General features: G+C 47.2%; 1 protein-coding gene across 5 annotated transcripts in view; it reads right to left on the bottom strand.

Annotated features, from left to right (window-relative positions):
• DOCK2 (dedicator of cytokinesis 2) overlaps positions 1-20,784 on the bottom strand; it is a 367,699-nt gene that overhangs the window by 290,137 nt on the left and 56,778 nt on the right. For all 5 annotated transcript variants that reach the window (XM_059699147.1, XM_059699148.1, XM_059699152.1 and 2 more), the window contains 8 exons: positions 16,465-16,563; positions 14,725-14,797; positions 14,524-14,627; positions 12,607-12,790; positions 12,277-12,374; positions 10,464-10,553; positions 9,315-9,415; positions 8,080-8,214 (listed from right to left, as the gene is read on the bottom strand). In XM_059699147.1, the coding sequence (XP_059555130.1) occupies positions 8,080-8,214; positions 9,315-9,415; positions 10,464-10,553; positions 12,277-12,374; positions 12,607-12,790; positions 14,524-14,627; positions 14,725-14,797; positions 16,465-16,563 (884 nt within the window). The remainder of the gene's footprint in view (positions 1-8,079; positions 8,215-9,314; positions 9,416-10,463; positions 10,554-12,276; positions 12,375-12,606; positions 12,791-14,523; positions 14,628-14,724; positions 14,798-16,464; positions 16,564-20,784) is intronic.

The following is a 20,784-nucleotide window of genomic DNA, read 5'->3' as shown; positions in this document are numbered from 1 at the left end:
TAGCCAGAGCCCACGTCTTCGGACACATCACCCCACTCCTCCACCAGCCCAGCTTCACCCACTATTAGCTGCTCTTCTCCACATCGTGCTCTTCATGCTGGGCATGGGATAGCACAAAAACCTAGGCTTTGCGGTCATGTCCCTCCCTGTCACCTGGACTCACTTTCTGCACCTCTCTGGGCCGCCACTTCCCTTCTGTAAAATGAGAATGAGAATGCCTATACTTTGCAGAGTTGTTCTGGGTATTAAGTGAGGGGAAGTGAAAAGTGACACAGGGCCAGGCACAGAGGGGAGGCTTCCGAAGTGGGGCCTCAGTGTCACAGAATGGGAAGTTCTAGTTCATGTTGTTCCCTCTACAGGTGCCCTCGACTCATGATGGGATTACATCCCAGTAAACCACTGTTAGTTGAAAATATCATCATTTGAAAGGCATTTAATATACTAGCCTATCCAAAAATCATAGCTCAGCCTAGCCTACCATGAACGTGCTCAGAACACGTACATTAGCCTACAGTTGGGCCAAGTCATCGAGCACAATGACTACTAGGCAGGGTATCGTTTGTTTACCCTTGTGAATGCGGGGCTGACTGGGAGCTGCCCAGCATCACCAGAGAGTGTCCTACAATGTATCACTAGCCCAGGAAAAGATCGACATTCTAAATTCCAAGTAGGGTTTCTACTGGAAGTCTATCACTTTTGCACCATTGTCAAGTTCAAAAATTATAAGTCAAAGCATCGTCAGTAGGGGACTGTTCGTACTTGGTTCTCTTTTCTACCAATGGGCAGGCTTCTTAAATGCCTTTCAATGTCTAGTTTAAAACATCATCTCCTCTGAGAATTACCAAGCCTCCTGAGGTTTGTCACTCAAACTTCTCTGCCCCCAGGAACCATTTGCAAGCCTCCATTGTCAACTACTGATGATCATTGCTTTTCCAGGGGGCTAGGATTTGATTGCTGGTCTGCCCATCTGTCTTTCCCACTAGATTGTTGCCACTTGAGGAAGTCTGACATTCGTTTCAGAGTTCCCAGCATTCAAAATCCCTAGCACAAAATAGGTGCCCAATAAAAGTTTATCAATATCCCCACATGCAAAGGGGAAAGAGGACTGTTTAAAAATGCAAGCGTAGGCACATTTCATGTTATAATAACGGCGACTTAACGAAATACAATGCCCTTCCCTGTGTTTATAAGAAATGGGCTGTTAACCGCCCCCCCCCCCCCCCTGCACTGTAGCAACTCATAAAGCAGATAATAAATTAAAGGGAAGTGACTGTTTGACAATATCCTTCGATGACAGTTTACTCTTCCATCCTGATCCGATGCCAAATTAATGTTATCATGAAATAATTCCATTAGCTGCAATTGTGCAGTTCACTGAGCCATTACTGTCATCAAAAAGTGAAACTGTATTCAAAACCCAAAACAGAGGCTTCCATAGGAATAAATGGCATTAACATGCAAACAAATTACATGCAGGAGACACAGGACTAGCGAAGAAACCAGCATTCCGGGCCTGGCTCGGCATAAACAAATGAGTACATTTTAATATTTAGTCATACGTGAACAATGGAAACTCATACTGGCAAGTACCTTCGAGCTAAATGCATTTTTGTTTAAAAGGCAGAAGCTTATGCATTCCTCCACCTGCAGGCGACACTGAGCACCCTTGAGCTTTATTCAGACAATCTTGCCTCCTAACATATTCATGACCTGGAGGATAAACTAGCATATGATATTTACATAAGAAAAAAACTGAGCTGGTGGCTGGGTGAGGAGGAGGCTGGGAATGGGCGGAATAAAGCAAGAGGCAAAATAAAAAGGCTAACGGGAGCCTCCCAGAGCATCCTGGTGCTGAAGGCAATTAGAGAAAGGGCGAGGATGTCTGGCCCTGGCAAGGGAACCAGACGGACTACGCACTGCAGGCCTGAACCGTGCCCTGTGGGGCCTGTGCTAGTGGAGCTGCAGCCTCAGTGCAGGCAAACCACGGCCTGCCTTCCGGCTCCCAGATGAAGGCCGGGAGCAGGACCACGCCTGGAGACACTGTTGCGCCCATTGGGATGCTGAGTGCATTTCTCTTTTCCTGACCAGTGAGTGTGAGCTCACCTGGGCTGGCCCTTTGTCAGCTCGTCTTTACTCATTCCTTGGGAGGGTCCGTGGATAGAGTCACGGTTGCCTGCACAGCTTCGCCATATTGGTAAGGACGCCTTTCCTGAAACTCGTCCTAATCATCGCTTTCTTTACTGAAACCCTCTGTGCTTGGGGATGACCACACCTGAGCCGGAGCAGCCTTGTGCCTCTCAGCAGCCCTGCCAGCATCCAGGAAGCCCACACTCCCAGGCAGTGCGGCTCTCTCCCGGGACAGCCCCTCCCCAGCCCACCCACATTTCGCCAGGCATGGCCCGGAAAAGGTTCGGTTCTTAAGGTGGCTTCATCAGACGAGGTACAATTATGGAGCCTGGCTCTGCTGATGCTTAGCTGTGTGACCTCTGAGCTTGAATCTAAGCCCCCATTCCCTGATCTATGAAAGGGAACAGGTACTGACCCATTTCACGTGGAATGAATGCCAGCCACGTGCCGGGCGCTGTTCTCAGTGCGTGGGATACAGTAGGAAACAAAGCTGACACTCTAACAGGGAGAGAGCAGAAACAAAAGCATAACTAATTGTATAGAGCATGTTCACGTGTGATTGGTTCTGTGGGGAGGAGAAGACAGAAAGCAGGGGGGCAGGACAACGGAAGTGCTGGGGCAGGGTTTGCATTGTAAATAGGGTCCTGAGGAGACATGGGAGCAAAGATGTGAAAGAGGCCAGGGCGTGAGCGAGCAGGTATCTGGGGAAGGGTGCAAAGGCCCCAGTCAGGAGTCTGAGCCACAGCAGGGAAGGCGTGTGAGGCTGGCACGGAGTGAGGCGGGAGTAGGAGGAGATGAAGTCAGGACATGAGATTCTCCATGGGACTTTTGTGAAGACTGATGGAGACAATGAGTGAAATGCACTTGGCAATAATAATAATCGTGGGCACCTGCTGTTTGACAGGCACTGTGCTAAGTGCCTGCTACATTAGCTCATTAGTCTGCACAACAGCCCTGCAAGGGTTTCTACAGGCCTCCTTTACATATGAGAAAACTGAGCTCTGGGCAGATGAAATAATTTGCCCAAGGTCACAAATGCCAGTAAGTAGTGGTGCTGCAATTCAAATGTAGAACTCAAACCCAGGGAGCCTAGCTCTGGGGGCTGTGCCTTTAACCACTGAGCTGACTGCCTCTCATCAGCACAGGGAGGGGGATGCGGGTGGAGAAGGCGTTTGTGAATGGCAGAGCAGCCCAGGAGGCTGGGATTACATGGAGAAGGAGGAGGGCGCTGGAACTGCATACGCAGGTCTGCAACAGAGTGGAAGGCATGATGCAAAGGACAGCAGAGCAAGCCGGGAACGGAGAGCTGGGTGGCTTGGGCCACAGGGGCCTGAGTGTGTGTGCATGCACACACACACACACACACAGAAGTGGAAGCAGCAGACATAAGCAGGGCCCACCCAATGTGCCAGCAGCAGACCAAGGTGAGTTCATGGGGCCGTAAAAGCCCCTTCATTGTGGACCTCAAAGAGCACAGACACCTGGTAAAGGTATCCCCTCCCCTTAAGAAATAAACAGCAAGAAATGTGTAGGATAGCATGGTTGGTAGGCCAAATCTGGAGAATGAATCAAGAAACAGACCTCCCTCTTACTGATTTAAATCTGAGACTCTGAAACCAGCACCCTGTCTCTCTCCTGGGTGAAGCCATTTATTATGCCTGTGGAATAAGCACCAGATACTACATGGAGAAGTTTTGTACATGAATCTCATTTCATCATCAAAACACTAAGAGCCCGTTGATCCCCATTTATGGATGAGGAAACTGAGGCTCAGAGAGGCTGGGTTTGTAAGCCAGGCACTTACAGGGATAGAAATGTGATCCCTCCAAGGCCTGTCCAATGTGAACACTAACCATCACTGAGCCAACTATTCAACACTAATCATCACCCCACACTGCCTCCTATCCCGTAGCCCACGGAATTGCAGTCCCATTGCTACATGCCAGCAGCAGAAAGAGAGCTAGCCAGTGCCCATAATGCGGATCAGGGACACACAGGCTGCTATTGACGCTGAGTGATTCCACGTCTCAGAAACCCTGGGGATCAGCTCAGCTGGCTGCCTGAGCTTTAGGATAAAAGGCACTGCAAGGAGTTTTGTACAGAAGCTCAATGCCTAGAAGATAATCGTTTCAGCTCTTTCTGAATGTTCCTCGCTCTGTGCCATATCGCCCAGGGGCTCAGTCATTCCAGAAAAGCGTAGTAGATATTGGTTCGATTGATGGCCACCCAACATCTTTGGCACACATTCCTACAATTTAGGAATTTCCCATATTTGTAAGCTGGCCTCCCTTTGGCAGAAGCTCAAATGGCTCTGCCAACCTCCATTGCAGCTACGGCACAGGTATGTGCCCCGAGACACCTGTCCCAGACTGGGACTCAGGAGCTAGTGACCCAAGAAGAGGGGCCAGGAAAATCGCTTCCTTTGGCTGTGATAGAAATGAATAATCTCCCAAAAGTTCCCATTCTTGTCACCATCTTCTCTTCCTCCCTTACCCAACTGCACCCTGGAAACAGACCCAGGAAAACCCCCAGCCCTTGCATGTTCATGTGCGGTGTGTGCAAAGACAGATGGCCAGGGAACAGCCGATGGGAGCTGGACTCGCTGCAATTATGCACATGAGGAAATAGGACAGAGGAATGGCAGGAAACAAACACAGTACCAGACACAATAAGCCCCCAAAGTGACCACTGTTACATTTTTCCACCAGCTGGCTAATAAATCGCAACGTGTTGAACCTTCTCTTTTCCAGTTTCCTAAATGAAATGCTCTCTGAATATAGGGAAAATCCCCCACTACTTCCCAATGTCCTCAGAATCCACTGGAGGGCAAGCCACTGCTGAAGATTCGAAAATGAACAAGACACAGGGAATCTACCTTCCCTCAGCATGAGGTCCTAGACCAGTGGTTCTCAACCTCCTAATGCCACGACCCTTTAATACAGTTCCTCATGTTGTGGTGACCCCCAACCATAAAATTATTTTCGTTGCTACTTCATAACTGTAGTTTTGCTACTGTTATGAATCATAATGTAAATATCTGATATGCAGGATGTATTTTCATTGTTACAAATTGAACATAATTAAAGCATAGTGATTAATCACAAAAACAATATGTAATTATATATGTGTTTTCCGATGGTCTTAGGTGACCCCTGTGAAAGGGTCGTTCAACCCCCAAAGGGGTCCAGACCCACAGGTTGAAAACCGCTGTCCTAGACCCTCCCTGCAGATCTGCCTAAATATATGTTCATGAAAATGGATCCAAGATTATGCCTCAGTTATCTTAGAGACATCTCTTCTCACCAAATTCCTTCTCATAGTCCCCCAAATGGACTTCATCTGGCAGGCAGTTCTGAGTGCCAATGGTGTTTTGTATGCTATGCTGGGGATACAGTGAGGGGTAACAGATCACCCACGCCTGAAGAAGCCAAAAGTCACTTCGGTTCCAGCAGCACTGAATTTACTCTAAGTGAAGAGCTAGGTGCCCTGCAAGATGACACGCCTTGAGGCAGAGAAGAAAGCAAAGGTAGGAATGCTTATGGAGGGAAGAGACAAAAACTAAGAGGGAGAAGACAAAGGGAGGAGGTAGGAAAAGAAGGACAATAAAACAAATAAACTAAAAGGAAAAATTGGGCAGAAGATATGATAAATGAAAAGAATTTGTCCTTGTAGATCTGAAGATCTCACCTGCAAGATGAAGTAAGATATCCTTGCCTGTTCATCTAGAAGTGCAATGTGTGAGTCTTTGAACTCCTCCAAGAAACTCAACCCTTTGAAAGACCCACAGTTGTCTTCTATTTGGATTTCAAATAATTTACAAGTATCCCTCCAACTTGCAAGAATACCCCTAAGATTTTAATTAAGCACAGTCTCTGCCTTGACACACTGACAAGCTAGAGGAATTGAAACAGATACTTCATTTTTAGAATAACCTAAATGACATATGTTTTGTGACATGGTGCAAAACACTCATCTCTTTCTATTTATTAACTGAAATCTCAAAAAATGTTTTGAGAATCCCAAATGATTACCCATTTCAGATGCCTCATCAAGTATGATGGCATCATGACCCATCCATCATCATTATTAAAATGATGATTACAGACTTCTGCTTTCTTCTGTCCAACTAAGCAAGTGCACACCAGACGTGGCTGACCAACCCATGGCTCCAGAGGTGCACATGTGACCACCACTACACAATCTGCATATTCATTCCCCTGGTCACATGGTTTAAGACCTTAGCACATGACCCATCACAGTTCTTGGCATAGGATTTTGCTGAAACAACAAGGAACCTAGAATTGCTTAAGCCAATACGTGAACTTGAGATTTCAAATAGCTTCAACTTTGGAAAACTTGCCTTAGAAAGCAATCAGCCAAAGGAAAGCAGAGCCAAAATCTCGAGAGATAGAGACTACCCCAATGACAATAAGCATCTGGATCCAGCCATGCCTGAGGCTGGCATTTTCAATAATCCTATCTAATAAAAGAGAAAAATGGTAATTGGCGTACGACGATACCCTTTTCATTGGCTAATCAGGGCTATATGCAAATTAACTGCCAACTATGATTGGCAGTTAACTGCCAACTATGATTGACAGTTAACTGCCAACTAAGATCGGCAGTTAACTGCCAACAAGATGGCGGTTAATTTGCATATGTAGGCACAATGCAGGGAGGCGAAAGGGAAAGCAGGAAGAAGCCACCTGCCACTGACAGTGATCGGAAACCCAGGGGGGAGCTAAGAGCTGGGGGGCAGGGCAAAGGCAGCCCTGGGGCCTCCTTTGCCCTGCCCCCCAGCCATGATCTGAGAATCAGGTGCCTTTTCTGCCCTGGCCAGTGATAGCAGGAAGTAGGGGTGGAGCCAGCGATGGGAGCTGGGCACGGTCAAAGCTGGCAGTCCCGGGAGCTAGGGGTCCCTTGCCTGGGCCTAAAGCGGAGCCCACGATCGCGGGGCCGCTGCAGCTGCGGGTCCCCGCTGCCCGGGCCGGACACCTAGGCCAGAGGCCTCAGGCCTGGTCAAGGGGCCGATCCGGTGATTGGTGATCGGAGGGTGATGAGGGTCAACTCCTCTGGCCGAGGCATCAGGCCTGGGTGGGGGGCGGAGCCGGGGATTGGGGGGATATGATGGTCCCCTTGCCCAGGCCTGAAGCCTGGGTCAGAGGCATCAGGCTTGGGCGGGGGGTGGAGCAAGCGATCAGAGGGAGATGGGGGTCCCCTGCCCAGGCATGATTCCTGGGCCAGAGGCCTCAGGCCTGGGCGGGGGCCAGAGCCAGTGATCGGGGGGAGATGGGGATCCCCTGTCCAAGCCTGACACCTCTGTCAGAGGCGTCAGGCCTGGGCAAGGGGCCGATCAGGCGATCGGAGGGTGATGGGGGTCTACACCTCTGGCCGAGGCATCAGGCCTGGGCAAGGGGCCAATCCTGCGATTGGAGGGTGATGGGGGTCAACGCCTGAGGGCTCCCAGTATGTGAGAGGGGGCAGGCTGGGCTGAGGGGCACTCCCCCCCCACACACACCCAGTGCACGAATTTCGTGCACCGGGCCCCTAGTGTAAAATATAATAAAGTCCTATTTCTCCAGAAGTCAGTTTGAGTTGAGTGTTCTTCATTTGAACTGTTAAGAATCTGGACAATACATTCCCAGTATGTTTTCCTCTTATATCCCATCACACACAACCAACCTGATCATATGAAACGCTGAAGAGCCTCAAATCACCAATTGTGTTCATTGGATGGAGCATGACTCTACAACATGCTAAGATTTCTTTTATGCCCAAATAAACTTACAAGGAACAATTATTACCTATTCCTAACTCTCTGTGTTGGGTTTTTGATTTGTATTTGATGGAAGGCTGGTGATCATTGTGTAAGAGAGTTTCTCCCGTGGCACAATGTTGTATCCCAGAGGAATTGCAAAGCCAATCAATCACCCTCACAGAGCAAGTACTCACTGAGAAAACAATGTCCTCGACCGAACGATGAACTTGAACACATATTCCAGAGCTTTGAGGGTTCTGAGGATCGGCTCACACTGCTCCCCTCTGCTGGAGGTATCCAAGTAAGTCTTCAGCACTGTCATCAGTTTCCTGAGTAAGGGATTATATTTTCAAAATACATTGCTTCCCAACCCACGGCATGGTAATTCCTTTGCTCAGTAAATTATAAGGCTTTCAATCAAAGGTTAAAGGTGGTGGAACAGCCAAGCTTACTCATTTACAACCATAAAAATAACTCTGCTTAAAATTACATTTAATACAGAGAGTGAATAATTATTTCCTGCCTCTAAAAAGCCAGCAAAGAAAAAAAACAAAAAAACTAGTGAGGAAGGAAAATCTTTTGACTAGAAAAACTAGTCACAATTAGAATATGATTGGGAATAATGGTGGTGATAATGTCTTTTTCAGCTTTTTCTTCCTGCTGAAAATGTTCTTGTTATACCATGGAACTCCCTTGATTAGGAACTTTCCATGTTTCTTCATTTCCGGCAAGGCAGACTTCAAACTACTTGATCTCCTTCCAAGGCCCCTACACAAACTGGCTTCCACCAACCTCCCAGCATCATCTCCCTTCTGTGACCCTCAGTTGTCTATATCCAAACTATAGTGATCTACTGAGCATGTGCCTTTCTCCTCTGTAGCTTTTGAATCCCAATGTTTATCGCAAGTAGCTGCTGATAGTTTATGGAAGGGAGGAAGGGAAGGAGGGAGAGAGGGAGGGAGGGAGGGAGGGAGGGAGGGAGGGAGGGAGGGAGGGAGGGAGGAAGGAAGGAAAGAAGGAAGGAAGGAAGGAAGGAAGGAAGGAAGGAAGGAAGGAAGGAAGGAAGGAAGGAAGGAAGGAAGGAAGGAAGGAAGGAGGGAGGGAAGGAAGGAAAGAAAGAAGAAAGAAAGAAAGAAAGAAAGAAAGAAAGAAAGAAAGAAAGAAAGAAAGAAAGAAAGAAAGAAAGAAAGAAAGAAAGAAAGAAAGAAAGAAAGAAAGGAAGAAAGAAAGACTTCCATGTATTTCTGCCACTGTATTCACTTCAACCGATGGGTTTGCATATTTTTATTTAATCCAAATAACCGAGGCACAAATTGGATTTTCTCAAAAAAGGGAGAACTCACACAGACTAGTGATAAAAGGAAAATACCTAAGTTCCTTGTGCCCTCAGCATCCTGGCAGAGCAAGCAGGAGGCACACAGTCACTTACTTGTAAGCCAAGGTAGCACTGAAATGCTGTTGAATGTAAGCCTCCAGAACGGTGTTGAAATGCTGGAATTTCCGGTCAGCAATGAGTCCAATTATGTAGATCTAAGGCAAAGACAAAGAATCAGTGTTTTCAGGACAGACCTAGGGCAGGAAGCCATAGTCACATGGCATAACCGAACCCCTAGCAAAATTTTTTACCCAGGAATTAGCTCGCTAATATATCTTTAGTCCTTTTCATTAAGGTGGTATCTCTCCTAAAAAGTGTTTCATGCAGTGTGCTACAGAGCATTATAAGATACAAAGGTTTCTTGGTGAGGTAAATTTGGGAAATCTCAGGTTGCCATCCTTAGACTGCCTTCTTTATTGCAGGACTTACCAGAGTCTTTAATATATCTATGTGCATCATGACTCTCCGAGAGGGCCATGCAGTGTTCAGCACTTCACTAAGTGGTTGAACAAAGGATCTTTTTGTCAGAGAACATCTTTCCTCAAGCTAGCTTTCCAGGCCCTCTTGGGAAGCTCTAAGTCACAGTTGTCTCCAAGCAACCTCTTCATAAACATAAATGTCACTGACATAAGGGATTAACACATTAACACTCTGCTGGTCACTGATATCCCCTAGTTCAAATGTTTCTTATGTTTATTTTGACATGACACTGAGAAACGTGAATTAGGACAGCAAGAGAAGGAAGAGACCATTTGGAAAGAGGGAAAGCAGAAAGATCTGGATGGCATACCCCATGAAAGGTTCTGGGTAGAAAGAGTGAGCGTAGTGACTCTGGTGAGTTGGAGACTATGAAGAAAAAGAAGGGAAAGGATAGTTAAGATACACTGTGGGTCCTTCACAGCCTGACCAGAGACCAGCTCCTGGCATTCATGGAAAGCCAACTCGGTTACTCATGGTATCCAGCTTCATGTACTTCCACCCAGAGCCACTCTGACATCAACATTGAAGATTCCCCTTTCACACATTCTGCCTAGGCATCCACTCCAAACTAATAAAAGGAAATAGCAGCTCATTCATTGGTCTGGTTGCCTCACGTGACAATTCCTCCAAAAGAGTCATGAAAAGGGCCACAAGAACTATATGTTCTCAGGGTTCTTTCTGTGAGACACACGTTGATGTCTATGCCACAATCCCCTCTCTTACCAAAGCATCAAAGACGAGGATGTCATACTCGTTACTCTGAGAATGCTCCATCATGATGTTGAAGAGGGCATCCAGAGTATCTTGGAGAAACTGGACAAAATAATGAAGGGTGCATTAAGAAAGAGTGCAGGTGACTCAGAAATCCACTTCTCAGTGTAGACCACAGAGACCGAGAGCACACATCCATCATGCGCCATGGTCAAGGGGACCAAGTTCACATGAACCAGGACTCGGAGCACCCCACCTGTCCACCAACAGAAGCATGGTGGATGAATAAAGGGTGGCATTTCACACTGCAGAAATAAACCCACAGTGATAAAAGAGCCAACTACTTCTCCTGAGCATTGTGTGCAGTGAGATAAGTCAGACACAAACATGTACATTCTGTATTACTCTATTTTTATGAAATTAAGAATAGACAAAAGCCCATCAATGGTGATGGCAGTCAGCTTAGTGGTTATCCCCGAGTGGGTATTGACTGAGAAGGGTATGAGGGAACCTACCACAATGCTAAAATGTTCTGTATCTGTATCTTCATCTAGGTAGTGGGTGCATGGGTATGTACATGTATAATAATGCATGGAAGGGCAAAAGTAGGTTTACAGTTGTTTGTATAGAAGATACTACACTAATTAATAAATAATAATACAAAAATAAACTGTGTGTTTCGCATACTCACAACTGTAAACTTACTTTTGCCCCACCCTATACATTGAATTGTACTTTTAGAATAAGTGCTCTGTACATATTTTATTGTTTATACATTATACTTCAATTAAAAAAACTTTAAAAAATAATGCAAAAAGGAGACAGTGGAATTCACTCCCAGATGTCTTCTTTAAGCTGCTCAAAAGTGACAGACCCTATGAAAGGCTGTTTGGGGAACCTCTCTGCCTTTGGTGAACCAGGTAGGTAGGTCAATACCAACCATTTAAAGAACTGATCTGGACATTCAACCATTTTTCTGCATGTATGGGAAATTAACTAAAATGTGTTACCCCTCCCTCCTAAGGGGTGGGTCAGTATTTCCTAGAGTCCTCAAAACACAGAGCGACCGTATAAAGATGCTGAATCTCGGAGCTTCTAGCTGCACCAAGTTCCTGGTGGAAACAAGATTACCCTCATTGGGACCTCCAGGAAACACTCGCCCCAAGTCATGGTGCCAGAGAGGAGGGTGGCTTTAATTAGACCTAAACTTCAGACGCTGTATTCTCCACCACCAGGTGGACACGACAATACAGCTGGCATTTGCATTTTTTCTGCTTGTTTCACTTAAAATGTGAGCCCTGGTGTCCTTCCCATTCTCATGTTTAAAGCATAATGCCCTCCAAGCTGTGGAAACCAACAGTACTGTGTTATTTCTGACAACAATGTGTAGGTAGCACTAAGAGATCATACTGCTATAGTACTTTATGACAACAAAATTAATAGTTACCTTTTAATGAACTTTGTATATGTCGTGTGTTTCATTCAGTTATTGGGTACTCTGTGTGAGAGACTGTGCTGAGTAATTTTTAAATATCATCACCTTGAATGCTCACAACAACCCTGAGAAGTATGTCCTATTCATACTAATATCACATGAAGTTGGCAAGCAGGTGAGCTGGGATCTCCACCCATACTGATCATTTTCCAGAAACTGAGCACAAAGATACTTTTCTGCAACTTCACATTCAGTGTCATTGGACCAAATCATCCCCAGATGTCCCAGTAACAGGAAAAAGCTGTCCCATCCCCTTCAACACTTTCCTCCCCCCGCCCCTCCAAAGCCACTCGTGATTCCCAGCTCTGTTACTAGTGGATGAATACCGACCTTCACCACCTCCTCTCCATCCACAATCTTCAATTTCTCTAAATTCTCCTGCAGTAGTTGAGGCTTCATTCGCCACTTTAGCAAACCCAGCAAGCCCACTAGGACAGAGCGCAGACAGGTACAGTTACCATCGCTGGGTTTGTGCATACATACACATGCATGGCACAGGCACAGGCACACACATGCACATATGCATGCACACACGCACAGACATGCACACACAGGCATACGCATGCACAAGTGCAGGCACACACACAGGCACACACACAGGCACACTTATATGCATGTGCACATGCACGCATGCACCCACACTCACACGCACACACCTACCGTTCTGGGTGAGCTTTGTGGAGCACACTAGGGTGGAAATGGAAAACACATCCCGGGAGCTGACGGAGAGCCCCCCAACACTGCTGGAGCTTCGACTCAGTGTGGCCCCCTTGTTTTCCATGTGGTGCCGATATGAAGGCAGAGTCAGGTAGGCGCTGGCATCCTCCATCTTCTTGCTGTCCCCCTGGAAACAGCACCTTGTTTACTTCCCCGAGCCAAGGGTAGACACCCAACATACTGAGCTTGCAGTGGCCACATCACACATTGTAAAGTGGGGAGGGTTGGAAATCATGGGGAAGCCATCGGAGAAGTAATGACCACCTGCTGGTAGAGCAGCTTCTCCACAAACAGGCAGGAACCCAGGTTACATTTCATGGAAAAGGGGTTGATCAGCCAGTTAGAGACTCTGTGGACTTCATTAAGGGCAAAGGAAATGGAAAATTTCCCAGATAGGACATTTGCATTCATCCTAATTTTTTTGAGATCTTAATACACATTTGCCCCAGCAAGATAAGGAATCAGCCTGAAGAAGTTGATATTAGCAAAGGCCCTAGAGTCTGAAAGTCCGGAGACCTAGGCCCTGTCCTACCACTCACAGATCTGTGTCCTGTTGGATACATCCCTTGGTCTCTCTGTGTCACATTTCTCACGATGAACCTGAGAATTCATCATGTTACTTGCTTCCTAGACATTTCAAGCAGACTAAATGGCAGTAATGCACAGAGCACACTCAGAGTGATACGTGCGTGAGCCCTTGGCATGTGAAATGAAAGAGTAGATGGGAGCATAACGAGCATTAGAATTCATGGAGCCTTATTCTGAACTAAATGTCACACTGAGTGCTTTATGTGCCTTAGTGCATTTCATTTAAGCTTCGCAACAATCGTAACTGTCGATTACAATTATCCTCATTATATTATCCTCACTTTACAGGTGAGGAGACCAAGGTTTAAGCAAGGTGAGTAATTTTTAAACTGACTGCAATTGGGACTCTACCCCCAGTGAGTCTGCAATCTGTTGAGAAAGAATGGCTTTTATGCCAAGAGCTACCTTGATATGACACAGATGACAACGCAGAGGCTGCACAGAAGGAGTAGGGTCATTTTTGGAAAAGTCAGAGAGACTCAGAGAAGAGGATCATGTCATAAAGCCTTAATGAAGCTGTATTTGCCATGCGGACCTCAGACAAAAGAGCAAAGTCAGCCTCCAACGTTGAGAAAGCCAACCACAAGGGTCTGATGCCTATGCCCACCTCCTGGCCTTGCTGTTTCGCAGCCACAACGTTGCCTACAGCCAGGAGCTAGCAGGCAGAGGCACCAGCTGTCACAGGGGTCGCAGGGAAGCATGCAATACAATCAAGGCAACGCCTCCCACTTCTCCAAAACCGTCTAAGTCTCGCGATGCAAAAACAATGATGGCTGACATCTGTACTCTTTATACACGCCCTTTCACAAGGGTCATCTCACGGGCTCGTCACAAATATCACCATCACCACTGAAGAAAAGGAAACTGAGACTCAGGGAGACATGTGAGATGAGTTCAGATTTGGTCAGCAGCGGGATCGGGACCCTAAATCCTACTATTCCCCCATTAGCTCCAGGGAGGCATCTGTCCAATGTCTACACATCCCACAGGTCCTTTCAGAGCCCACATTTTGCATATATTGAGTGTTCCATGTACCCACCATTGTCATATTTCTATAAACTGTTTCATGTGCACCCCACAATTATTCACTGAGGGCTCATACATGAGGAAACAGAGGCCCAGAGAAGTTAGTTTCTGTACAAGGCCACACAGCTGGTAAGCCGTGGTGTGTGTGCTCCTGGGGTCCCTGTTGTTAACCACGAATCCATCCCACCTTGTCCCCTTTGCTTCCTGCAGCCCCCTCACTGCAGAGTTGGTTCCAACTCACTGTACCTTTAGGACAACCAGGTCATGGTATCCGTCCTGCAGAGTGGTCCCATCTTCCTTCATCAGCTTCACGTAGGACATGGCGAAGTTCTTTTCTCCTTTATCTTTAGCTGGAAGTGGCATTGTGAGGTCAGGAAAGAGGAGGACACATGGGCCACCCGGCTATCCCCCTCCTCTCGCCCCAGATGCCACTTGGTTGGTACTCACATTCCAGGGATGACCGATGTCGAAACATGAATCGCAGATGGATCCTCTGCATGTCTTCAATGGGGACAGCCACCTCCGCAGGCAGAAACCAGAGCTCAGGAGACCATGCGTTACACGGCCCTCCCCACTTCCCCAACCCCCAAAGGGCAGCCTGGCCATTTACTGGAGAGCCCTGCATGTTGATTTATTACCACCCACCCATCAAGCCTGATGAACTGTAAATAAATTACATAAGGACTAGCTATGAAGAGAAAATAAAGTACCAAATGTAATCCATTTGGCAAATTGCAATCCCAGCCAATGAAAAGAGACCTGTAAATTATAGTGAGGGGAAATGAATCTCCCCAAATTGATATAAAAGTCACATAACTTCAGCCCAGGGTTTGATGTGCTGCAAACTGCACACCACACACTTTCCTGGCTCACCACTGGAGTTTGGGCAATGGCAGCAGGGCTTAGCAAATTAGCAATAGTCGTTAGGGGGTATGCTTGAGGACCCCCATTTATGAAAATTAATAAAAATGCTGGAATCCAATAACATTTGAGTAAATCTCCCACAAAGCCTACAGCTCTCTCTGTAATGTGCAATTCAGGCCTCGGCAGAGAAGCTCAGCGAGCTGTGAGAAACCACTTTGGTGTTTAAAAAGGGGCACGTTTACATTGTATAGAAGACTATTAAAACTCAAACAGATGCATACTTTGGGGCGCTTTCTGCTCCAGAAAATGAACATGGAGCCTGCAGAGGTCCCCATTTGGGTGTTTCAGACAGGACACAAGACCTGAGGGCCTCATGGGCAGCTGCAATCCACTCCATTCTCCCCTGCACGCTGAGTGGTTACTATAAGCTATAATCATGTGAGGCCCTGGCTGTGCTCATTGAAGTCCCTGCAATTCAAAGAGCCTGTGGCCCCCATGGGGCGGCGCCTAGTTATACCATATGACCTGCCCAGCTTTGGGGTCACAAAGCTATTGAACCAGGGGGGTGTCTGACTGTGCACAAAGTTTACAAGGACCAACAAGGAGGTATAACTGGGGTGCAAGAGAACACAGAGAAGAGGACACCCCCCGCCCTGGTTCGATAGCTTGTGACCCCAAAGCTGGGCAGGTCATCATTTTTAAGAAAGTGAGTACAGGGAGACCCACTGAGGGGAACAGGAATACAGGTGACCAGGCAAGGACCTCAGGGTCTGCGTAGCTACCTCTGAAACTTGAGTCATGTGAACGTCTGAGTTTGGGTTCAGTGCACAGGGGAAGTCAAACCTGCTGCTCGTTATAGGCAGAGCTATCTGAAGCTGGGACCAGGCTTCCCTGTTCTCTGAATGAATTCCCAACTCTTCCTCCAGTGCTTGGCTTTCCCTTCTGCTTAGTGTGACAATCTAGGAATGTGAATATCTGTGATTAATGCTGCTTCCCTCTGAGGTCCCTCCCAGCAGGTTATTGTTCAGGTGTTAAGTGGCCTTGTGTAGCCTCACAAGCTCTGTCACTCCTCACTGCTGATGTCCCGACACAGCTTGGTGGGCTGGGTACCACCCACGAGAGGACCATCTGACAACTGCACGGTGGCCAGGCCCTCGGCCAGTGGAGAGACAGCAAGAGAACCGGAGTGCTCACCCACGGGCCCGCCATTTCCACAGCCCGGTGTGCCACGGACACCTGTGGGGTATTGCTCCAGGTCCCAGGGAGGTGCCTCTGAGCCCCAGATACGTATTTGCTGCTATTATTATAATGTATTATTATTACCTTGACTGTTTCCATCCACCGTGGCTGTTTGACTTGATAGTACACTACGGACCGATATTCACTCATAGGCTTGTCCCCTGCTCCCACGCAGATTGCATTCTGACCGAAGAGGGGGGAAAGAGAGAGAGAGAGAATTCTACAGAACTGCCCTTTTCTGGGCTTGGGTAATTTTGGTCCCAAGGCCGAGGCTGGCCTTAGGACCTGGGAAAACCCTGCTCCTCCCAGCCCTCCTACCAGGTACCCACATGGCCTTCTACATTACAGATGTATATGCATGTCCCCAGGCCCGAGGGTGACAGCTGCTTAACTGCAGAAATCCTATTACTTGCATTCTGGAGACCGCAGGAGCGCGCCAGGGCGGACGCAGAGGCCCTACTGCAAATGGTGACCGGTCCCAGAGTCCCTGCTCGCTGCCAGTCTGATTAATCCTATTTGTTTCCTGAGTCTGACTGTGCACAAAGTTTACAAACAGGCTCCCATCAGTCAGGCAGTCGCTGTGCTGATGGATTTCTGATGCTATCACATCAAAGTGCCTATGGGAGCTGGGAAGGGGGAGGGAGGAGCTCAGGCTTCAGACAGACAGAGGCATAGGGGGCTGAGGCAGCCCATGGTTAGGAAGCATCTTCCAGGTACCAGGCCCCTCCTGAGCTCTGGGTTATGGGAATAAGATATTAAAGCTGACATGAGGGTTCTGTTCAATGGAGGGATCATTAGATGGGCGGACATATCACTAAGCAATGCAATGTGATGACAGACACATGTATTTGCACAGAAAAGAGGCATTTGAGTTCCACTGACTCAGGAAGGATCTTGAAGAAAAATTCCTAGGCTCTGAGCAGAAATGCACAAGGATGTTCTGAGCAGAGTGAGGACAGAGCAAGCATACCTGTGTAGGCTATTTATTCCTTGCCATAGAGTCACCTCCAAGTAACAGGGATTACCTATCCTTTTTAAAAAAAAATTCTCACTCAAGGATATCATTGATCTTTAGAGAGAAAGTAGAAGGGAGGGAGGAGGGAGAGAGAGAGAAACATAGATGTGAGAGAGAACATCAACTAGTTTCCTCCTGCACATGCCCCAACCGCGGCTCAGGACTGAACCTGCAACCGAGGTACATGCCCTTAACCAGAATAAAACCTGAGCCAAACCAACAAGGGCAATAGGAATTACCTCTTTATGAAGTATACCAACCCCTGATTCTCTCTCTCTCTGTTCATTCTAGTTATTTGGCCACCAAACACATCTGAGCCAGGATCACCCAGAAGGGGCCTAAGTGGGGTTCTTATACAAGAGCAGCAGATTTTAACCTCGAGTCTATACAGACTCAGGGATGTGAGGATTGGGTTTGTAGCTCCAAACCCCCAAATTGCAAAACCGTGTGCCTCTGGGCATTTGTATCATCAGAGAGTCCAGGCCTCTCACCAGATTCTACCAGATTCTCCAATAGATCCTTGGCACCAAGCCCACCTCCCAGGACTGAATGACCCAGCTGGCCGCGTGTGGGCCCTGGGACCCCTGGTGAACAAGTTCACCTGTGGGAAGGAGAACCACGCCCCTCTTGTGGCAGAGCGCCCACTTTACTTCCGAGCCACAGGGAAAGGAGGAGCTCAGTTTAATATTGATGGGTCGTACTTGCAGCCAAACTGAGTCTATTTCAAAGTAAGGATATAGTGTCCTTTCAAAACTGATCTCTAAAAACAAAAACAAGAGCCTAGAAGGTTTGGCTCCATGGATAGAGTGTCAGCCTGAGGACAGAAGGATCCTGGGTTCAGTTCTGATCAAGGGCACATACCTTGGTTGCAGGCTCGATCCCTGGCCTTGGTCAGGGCAAATGCTGAAGGCAACCAATCAATGTGTCTCTGTCACATCAATGTTTCTCTCTGTGTGTCTCTCCCCTTCCCTTCCACTCTCTCTAAAATCAGTGGAAAAATATCCTCAGGTGAGGATTAACAATAAATAAATAATGAATGAATGAATGAATGAATAAATAAATAAATAAATAAATCACAAGGAGAACCAGAGAACTGGAAATAAAGAAAGACACACATCTCTTCTACTTCTCACAGGGAGGAAGCCTTTCAGAAATTATCGGGGCAATAAACTAAAAACATGCTTCCAAGCTTTTTCGAAGCCTTCAAAGAGTGCATTTTGTCCAGCATTGTGCTAAGTCCTTTCCACACCTGACCTCACTTATTTTCATCTTCATAACTACCTCTGATGATTACCATCATTATCCCCATTTCACAACTGCATAAACTGAGGCCCTGAGAGGTTAAGTCACTTGCCCACAAGTAGCAGAGCTGGATTACATCTCAGACCCTCTACTCTTTGTCCAGTGTTCCTTCTAGAACAACCTAGATGCTTTCCAGCCACCCAAGATTTATATTTGGTGACATTTATGGGCTTAGAGTTTCTGTAGCTCCAGTGAATTCCATCTAGCTCATAAAATCTAAAGATACACATCTATCTCTGGTGAAAGTAGAATTGCTGTATGGCAGGCAGTGCAATCCCACAAAACTGTCCTGATGGTGAAAAAACAATTTTTTTAAATTTTATGTATTGATTTTTTTAGAGAGAGAGAGAGGACGAGAGAGAGAGAGATTGCTTTGTTGTACTACTTACTTATACATTCATTGGTTGATTCTTGTATGTGTCCTGACCGGGATCTAACCCGCAGCCAACATTCTAAACAGCTGAGCTACCCAGCCAGTGCCTCAGATGATGAAAAATTTTGATTGCCTAAGGCTGGAGAAAAGTCTCAGTATTATTCTGAGAAAGGCCTAAGACCCTCAACCCTTTAGAGATAAATTGGACATTGCCAAATGTGTCTAGAGAGCATCGTGATTGGGACTGAGCCCAGTTTTAGGGAAAATATAGATTTGTATATGTCTCAAGTAAGCCTGTTCAATAATTTTCCCCGTTGCCTACCCCCGGGACCCCAGCTAACAGTCAGGAGGCTCTGCTGACTCCGTCAGCTGAGCACATCTGAGCAGGAATCAGGAAGCTGGAGGCTTTAAGGCTGAGTTGGCCTTGGCAGGCACACTTCAGCAGGAGGGACCTCAGGCTCATAACACAGGCCCTATTTACCTTGCAGGAATCACCTGAGGAACAAATGTCACCATGGATGGGAACTCGCCAGAAAGTGTGCCACACCGACGAAGCCACCTCACGGGGAGATGCCTATGAGCATCCACCAGGAGGGAGTGAAGCCTGGAGATCGCTCTACCTTTCCAGGAAAGATGGCCAACGGTAATGAACACCTATTATGTAGATTACCTCACTTGATAGTCACAAAAATAAGGTGCCACTGCTGGCCTCATTTGCAGGCAGAAAATCTTAGGTACAGAGAGATCATGTTACTTGTTCAAGGTCATCCTTCTACTCTGAGCTGAGCTGGACTTTGAGCCTGGCTACCTGGCCCCAGAAGGCATAGTCTTAACCACGACACCACACTGCCCCCCTTGCCCTACCTCCCACCTTAAGCTGATCAGAAGAGCAGAGGTTTCTCAACCTGGCATCTGAGCCTTTTTTTGATTCTCCTTAGACTTGCTTCAGGCATCCACATTGGATTGCCCCTTGAACCCCTGGATTCATGCCCAGGGCTTCACCCTGTAGTAGATCTGCCTTCTCTTAATGTTTTCCTTTCTGCTACCGAGTACTGCATACCAGGTACCTTACACGTACCATTTTGTTTAACCTGAAATCTGACGAGAAGGATTATTATTCCTCTTTTATAGACAAATAAACCTGCCCAAGACCACACAGCTGATAGGAGAGGCTTGGCTCTGAACCCTGAATGTTTGAGCCCAGAGCTCACCTCATTAGCTTCTCTCCTATGGCCCTTTCTGAGCGAGGTCGTTGAGACCCCAAAGTGAGCCAATGACCAATATACCGCACTGTCCTCTGGCCCCGCTCCGCCAAGGGCCTGGTGCCCCTGGAGCAGGAGGAGAAGTCGATATCCCTAAAGGGGCCCGTTCCCACAGGAGCCCACCAGCGTCAGACAGGAGTGTTTGAGTGAGCCGCCTGGCACTTCATTAGGCAATCATATTTATTTCTGCAAAGAGAGAAAGGCAAGCCTCCCACAGGCTTCCATAGCAATTTTCAATAGTCAGTCAACTGAACTCCCCCATAACTTCCCTGGTAGATGAAACTGCAAATTATCACCACGACCCACAGCTGCCTCTCCACCTCAGCCCCAGCATGCGTGCTCCCGTATTCATCTGTGAGAAATGCGTCTATGCCGCCTGGTGGGGTATGACTTGAAAAGGTAGCAGAGATAGAAGCAAGAATGGTTCAGAAACAAGGTAAGACACCTGCTTT

The sequence above is a fragment of the Myotis daubentonii genome, chromosome 5, assembly GCF_963259705.1.
Source record: "Myotis daubentonii chromosome 5, mMyoDau2.1, whole genome shotgun sequence".
Classification (NCBI taxonomy): Eukaryota; Metazoa; Chordata; class Mammalia; order Chiroptera; family Vespertilionidae; genus Myotis; species Myotis daubentonii.
Note: the sequence above shows the minus strand (reverse complement) of the source record. Positions and strands in the feature narration are given on the sequence as shown.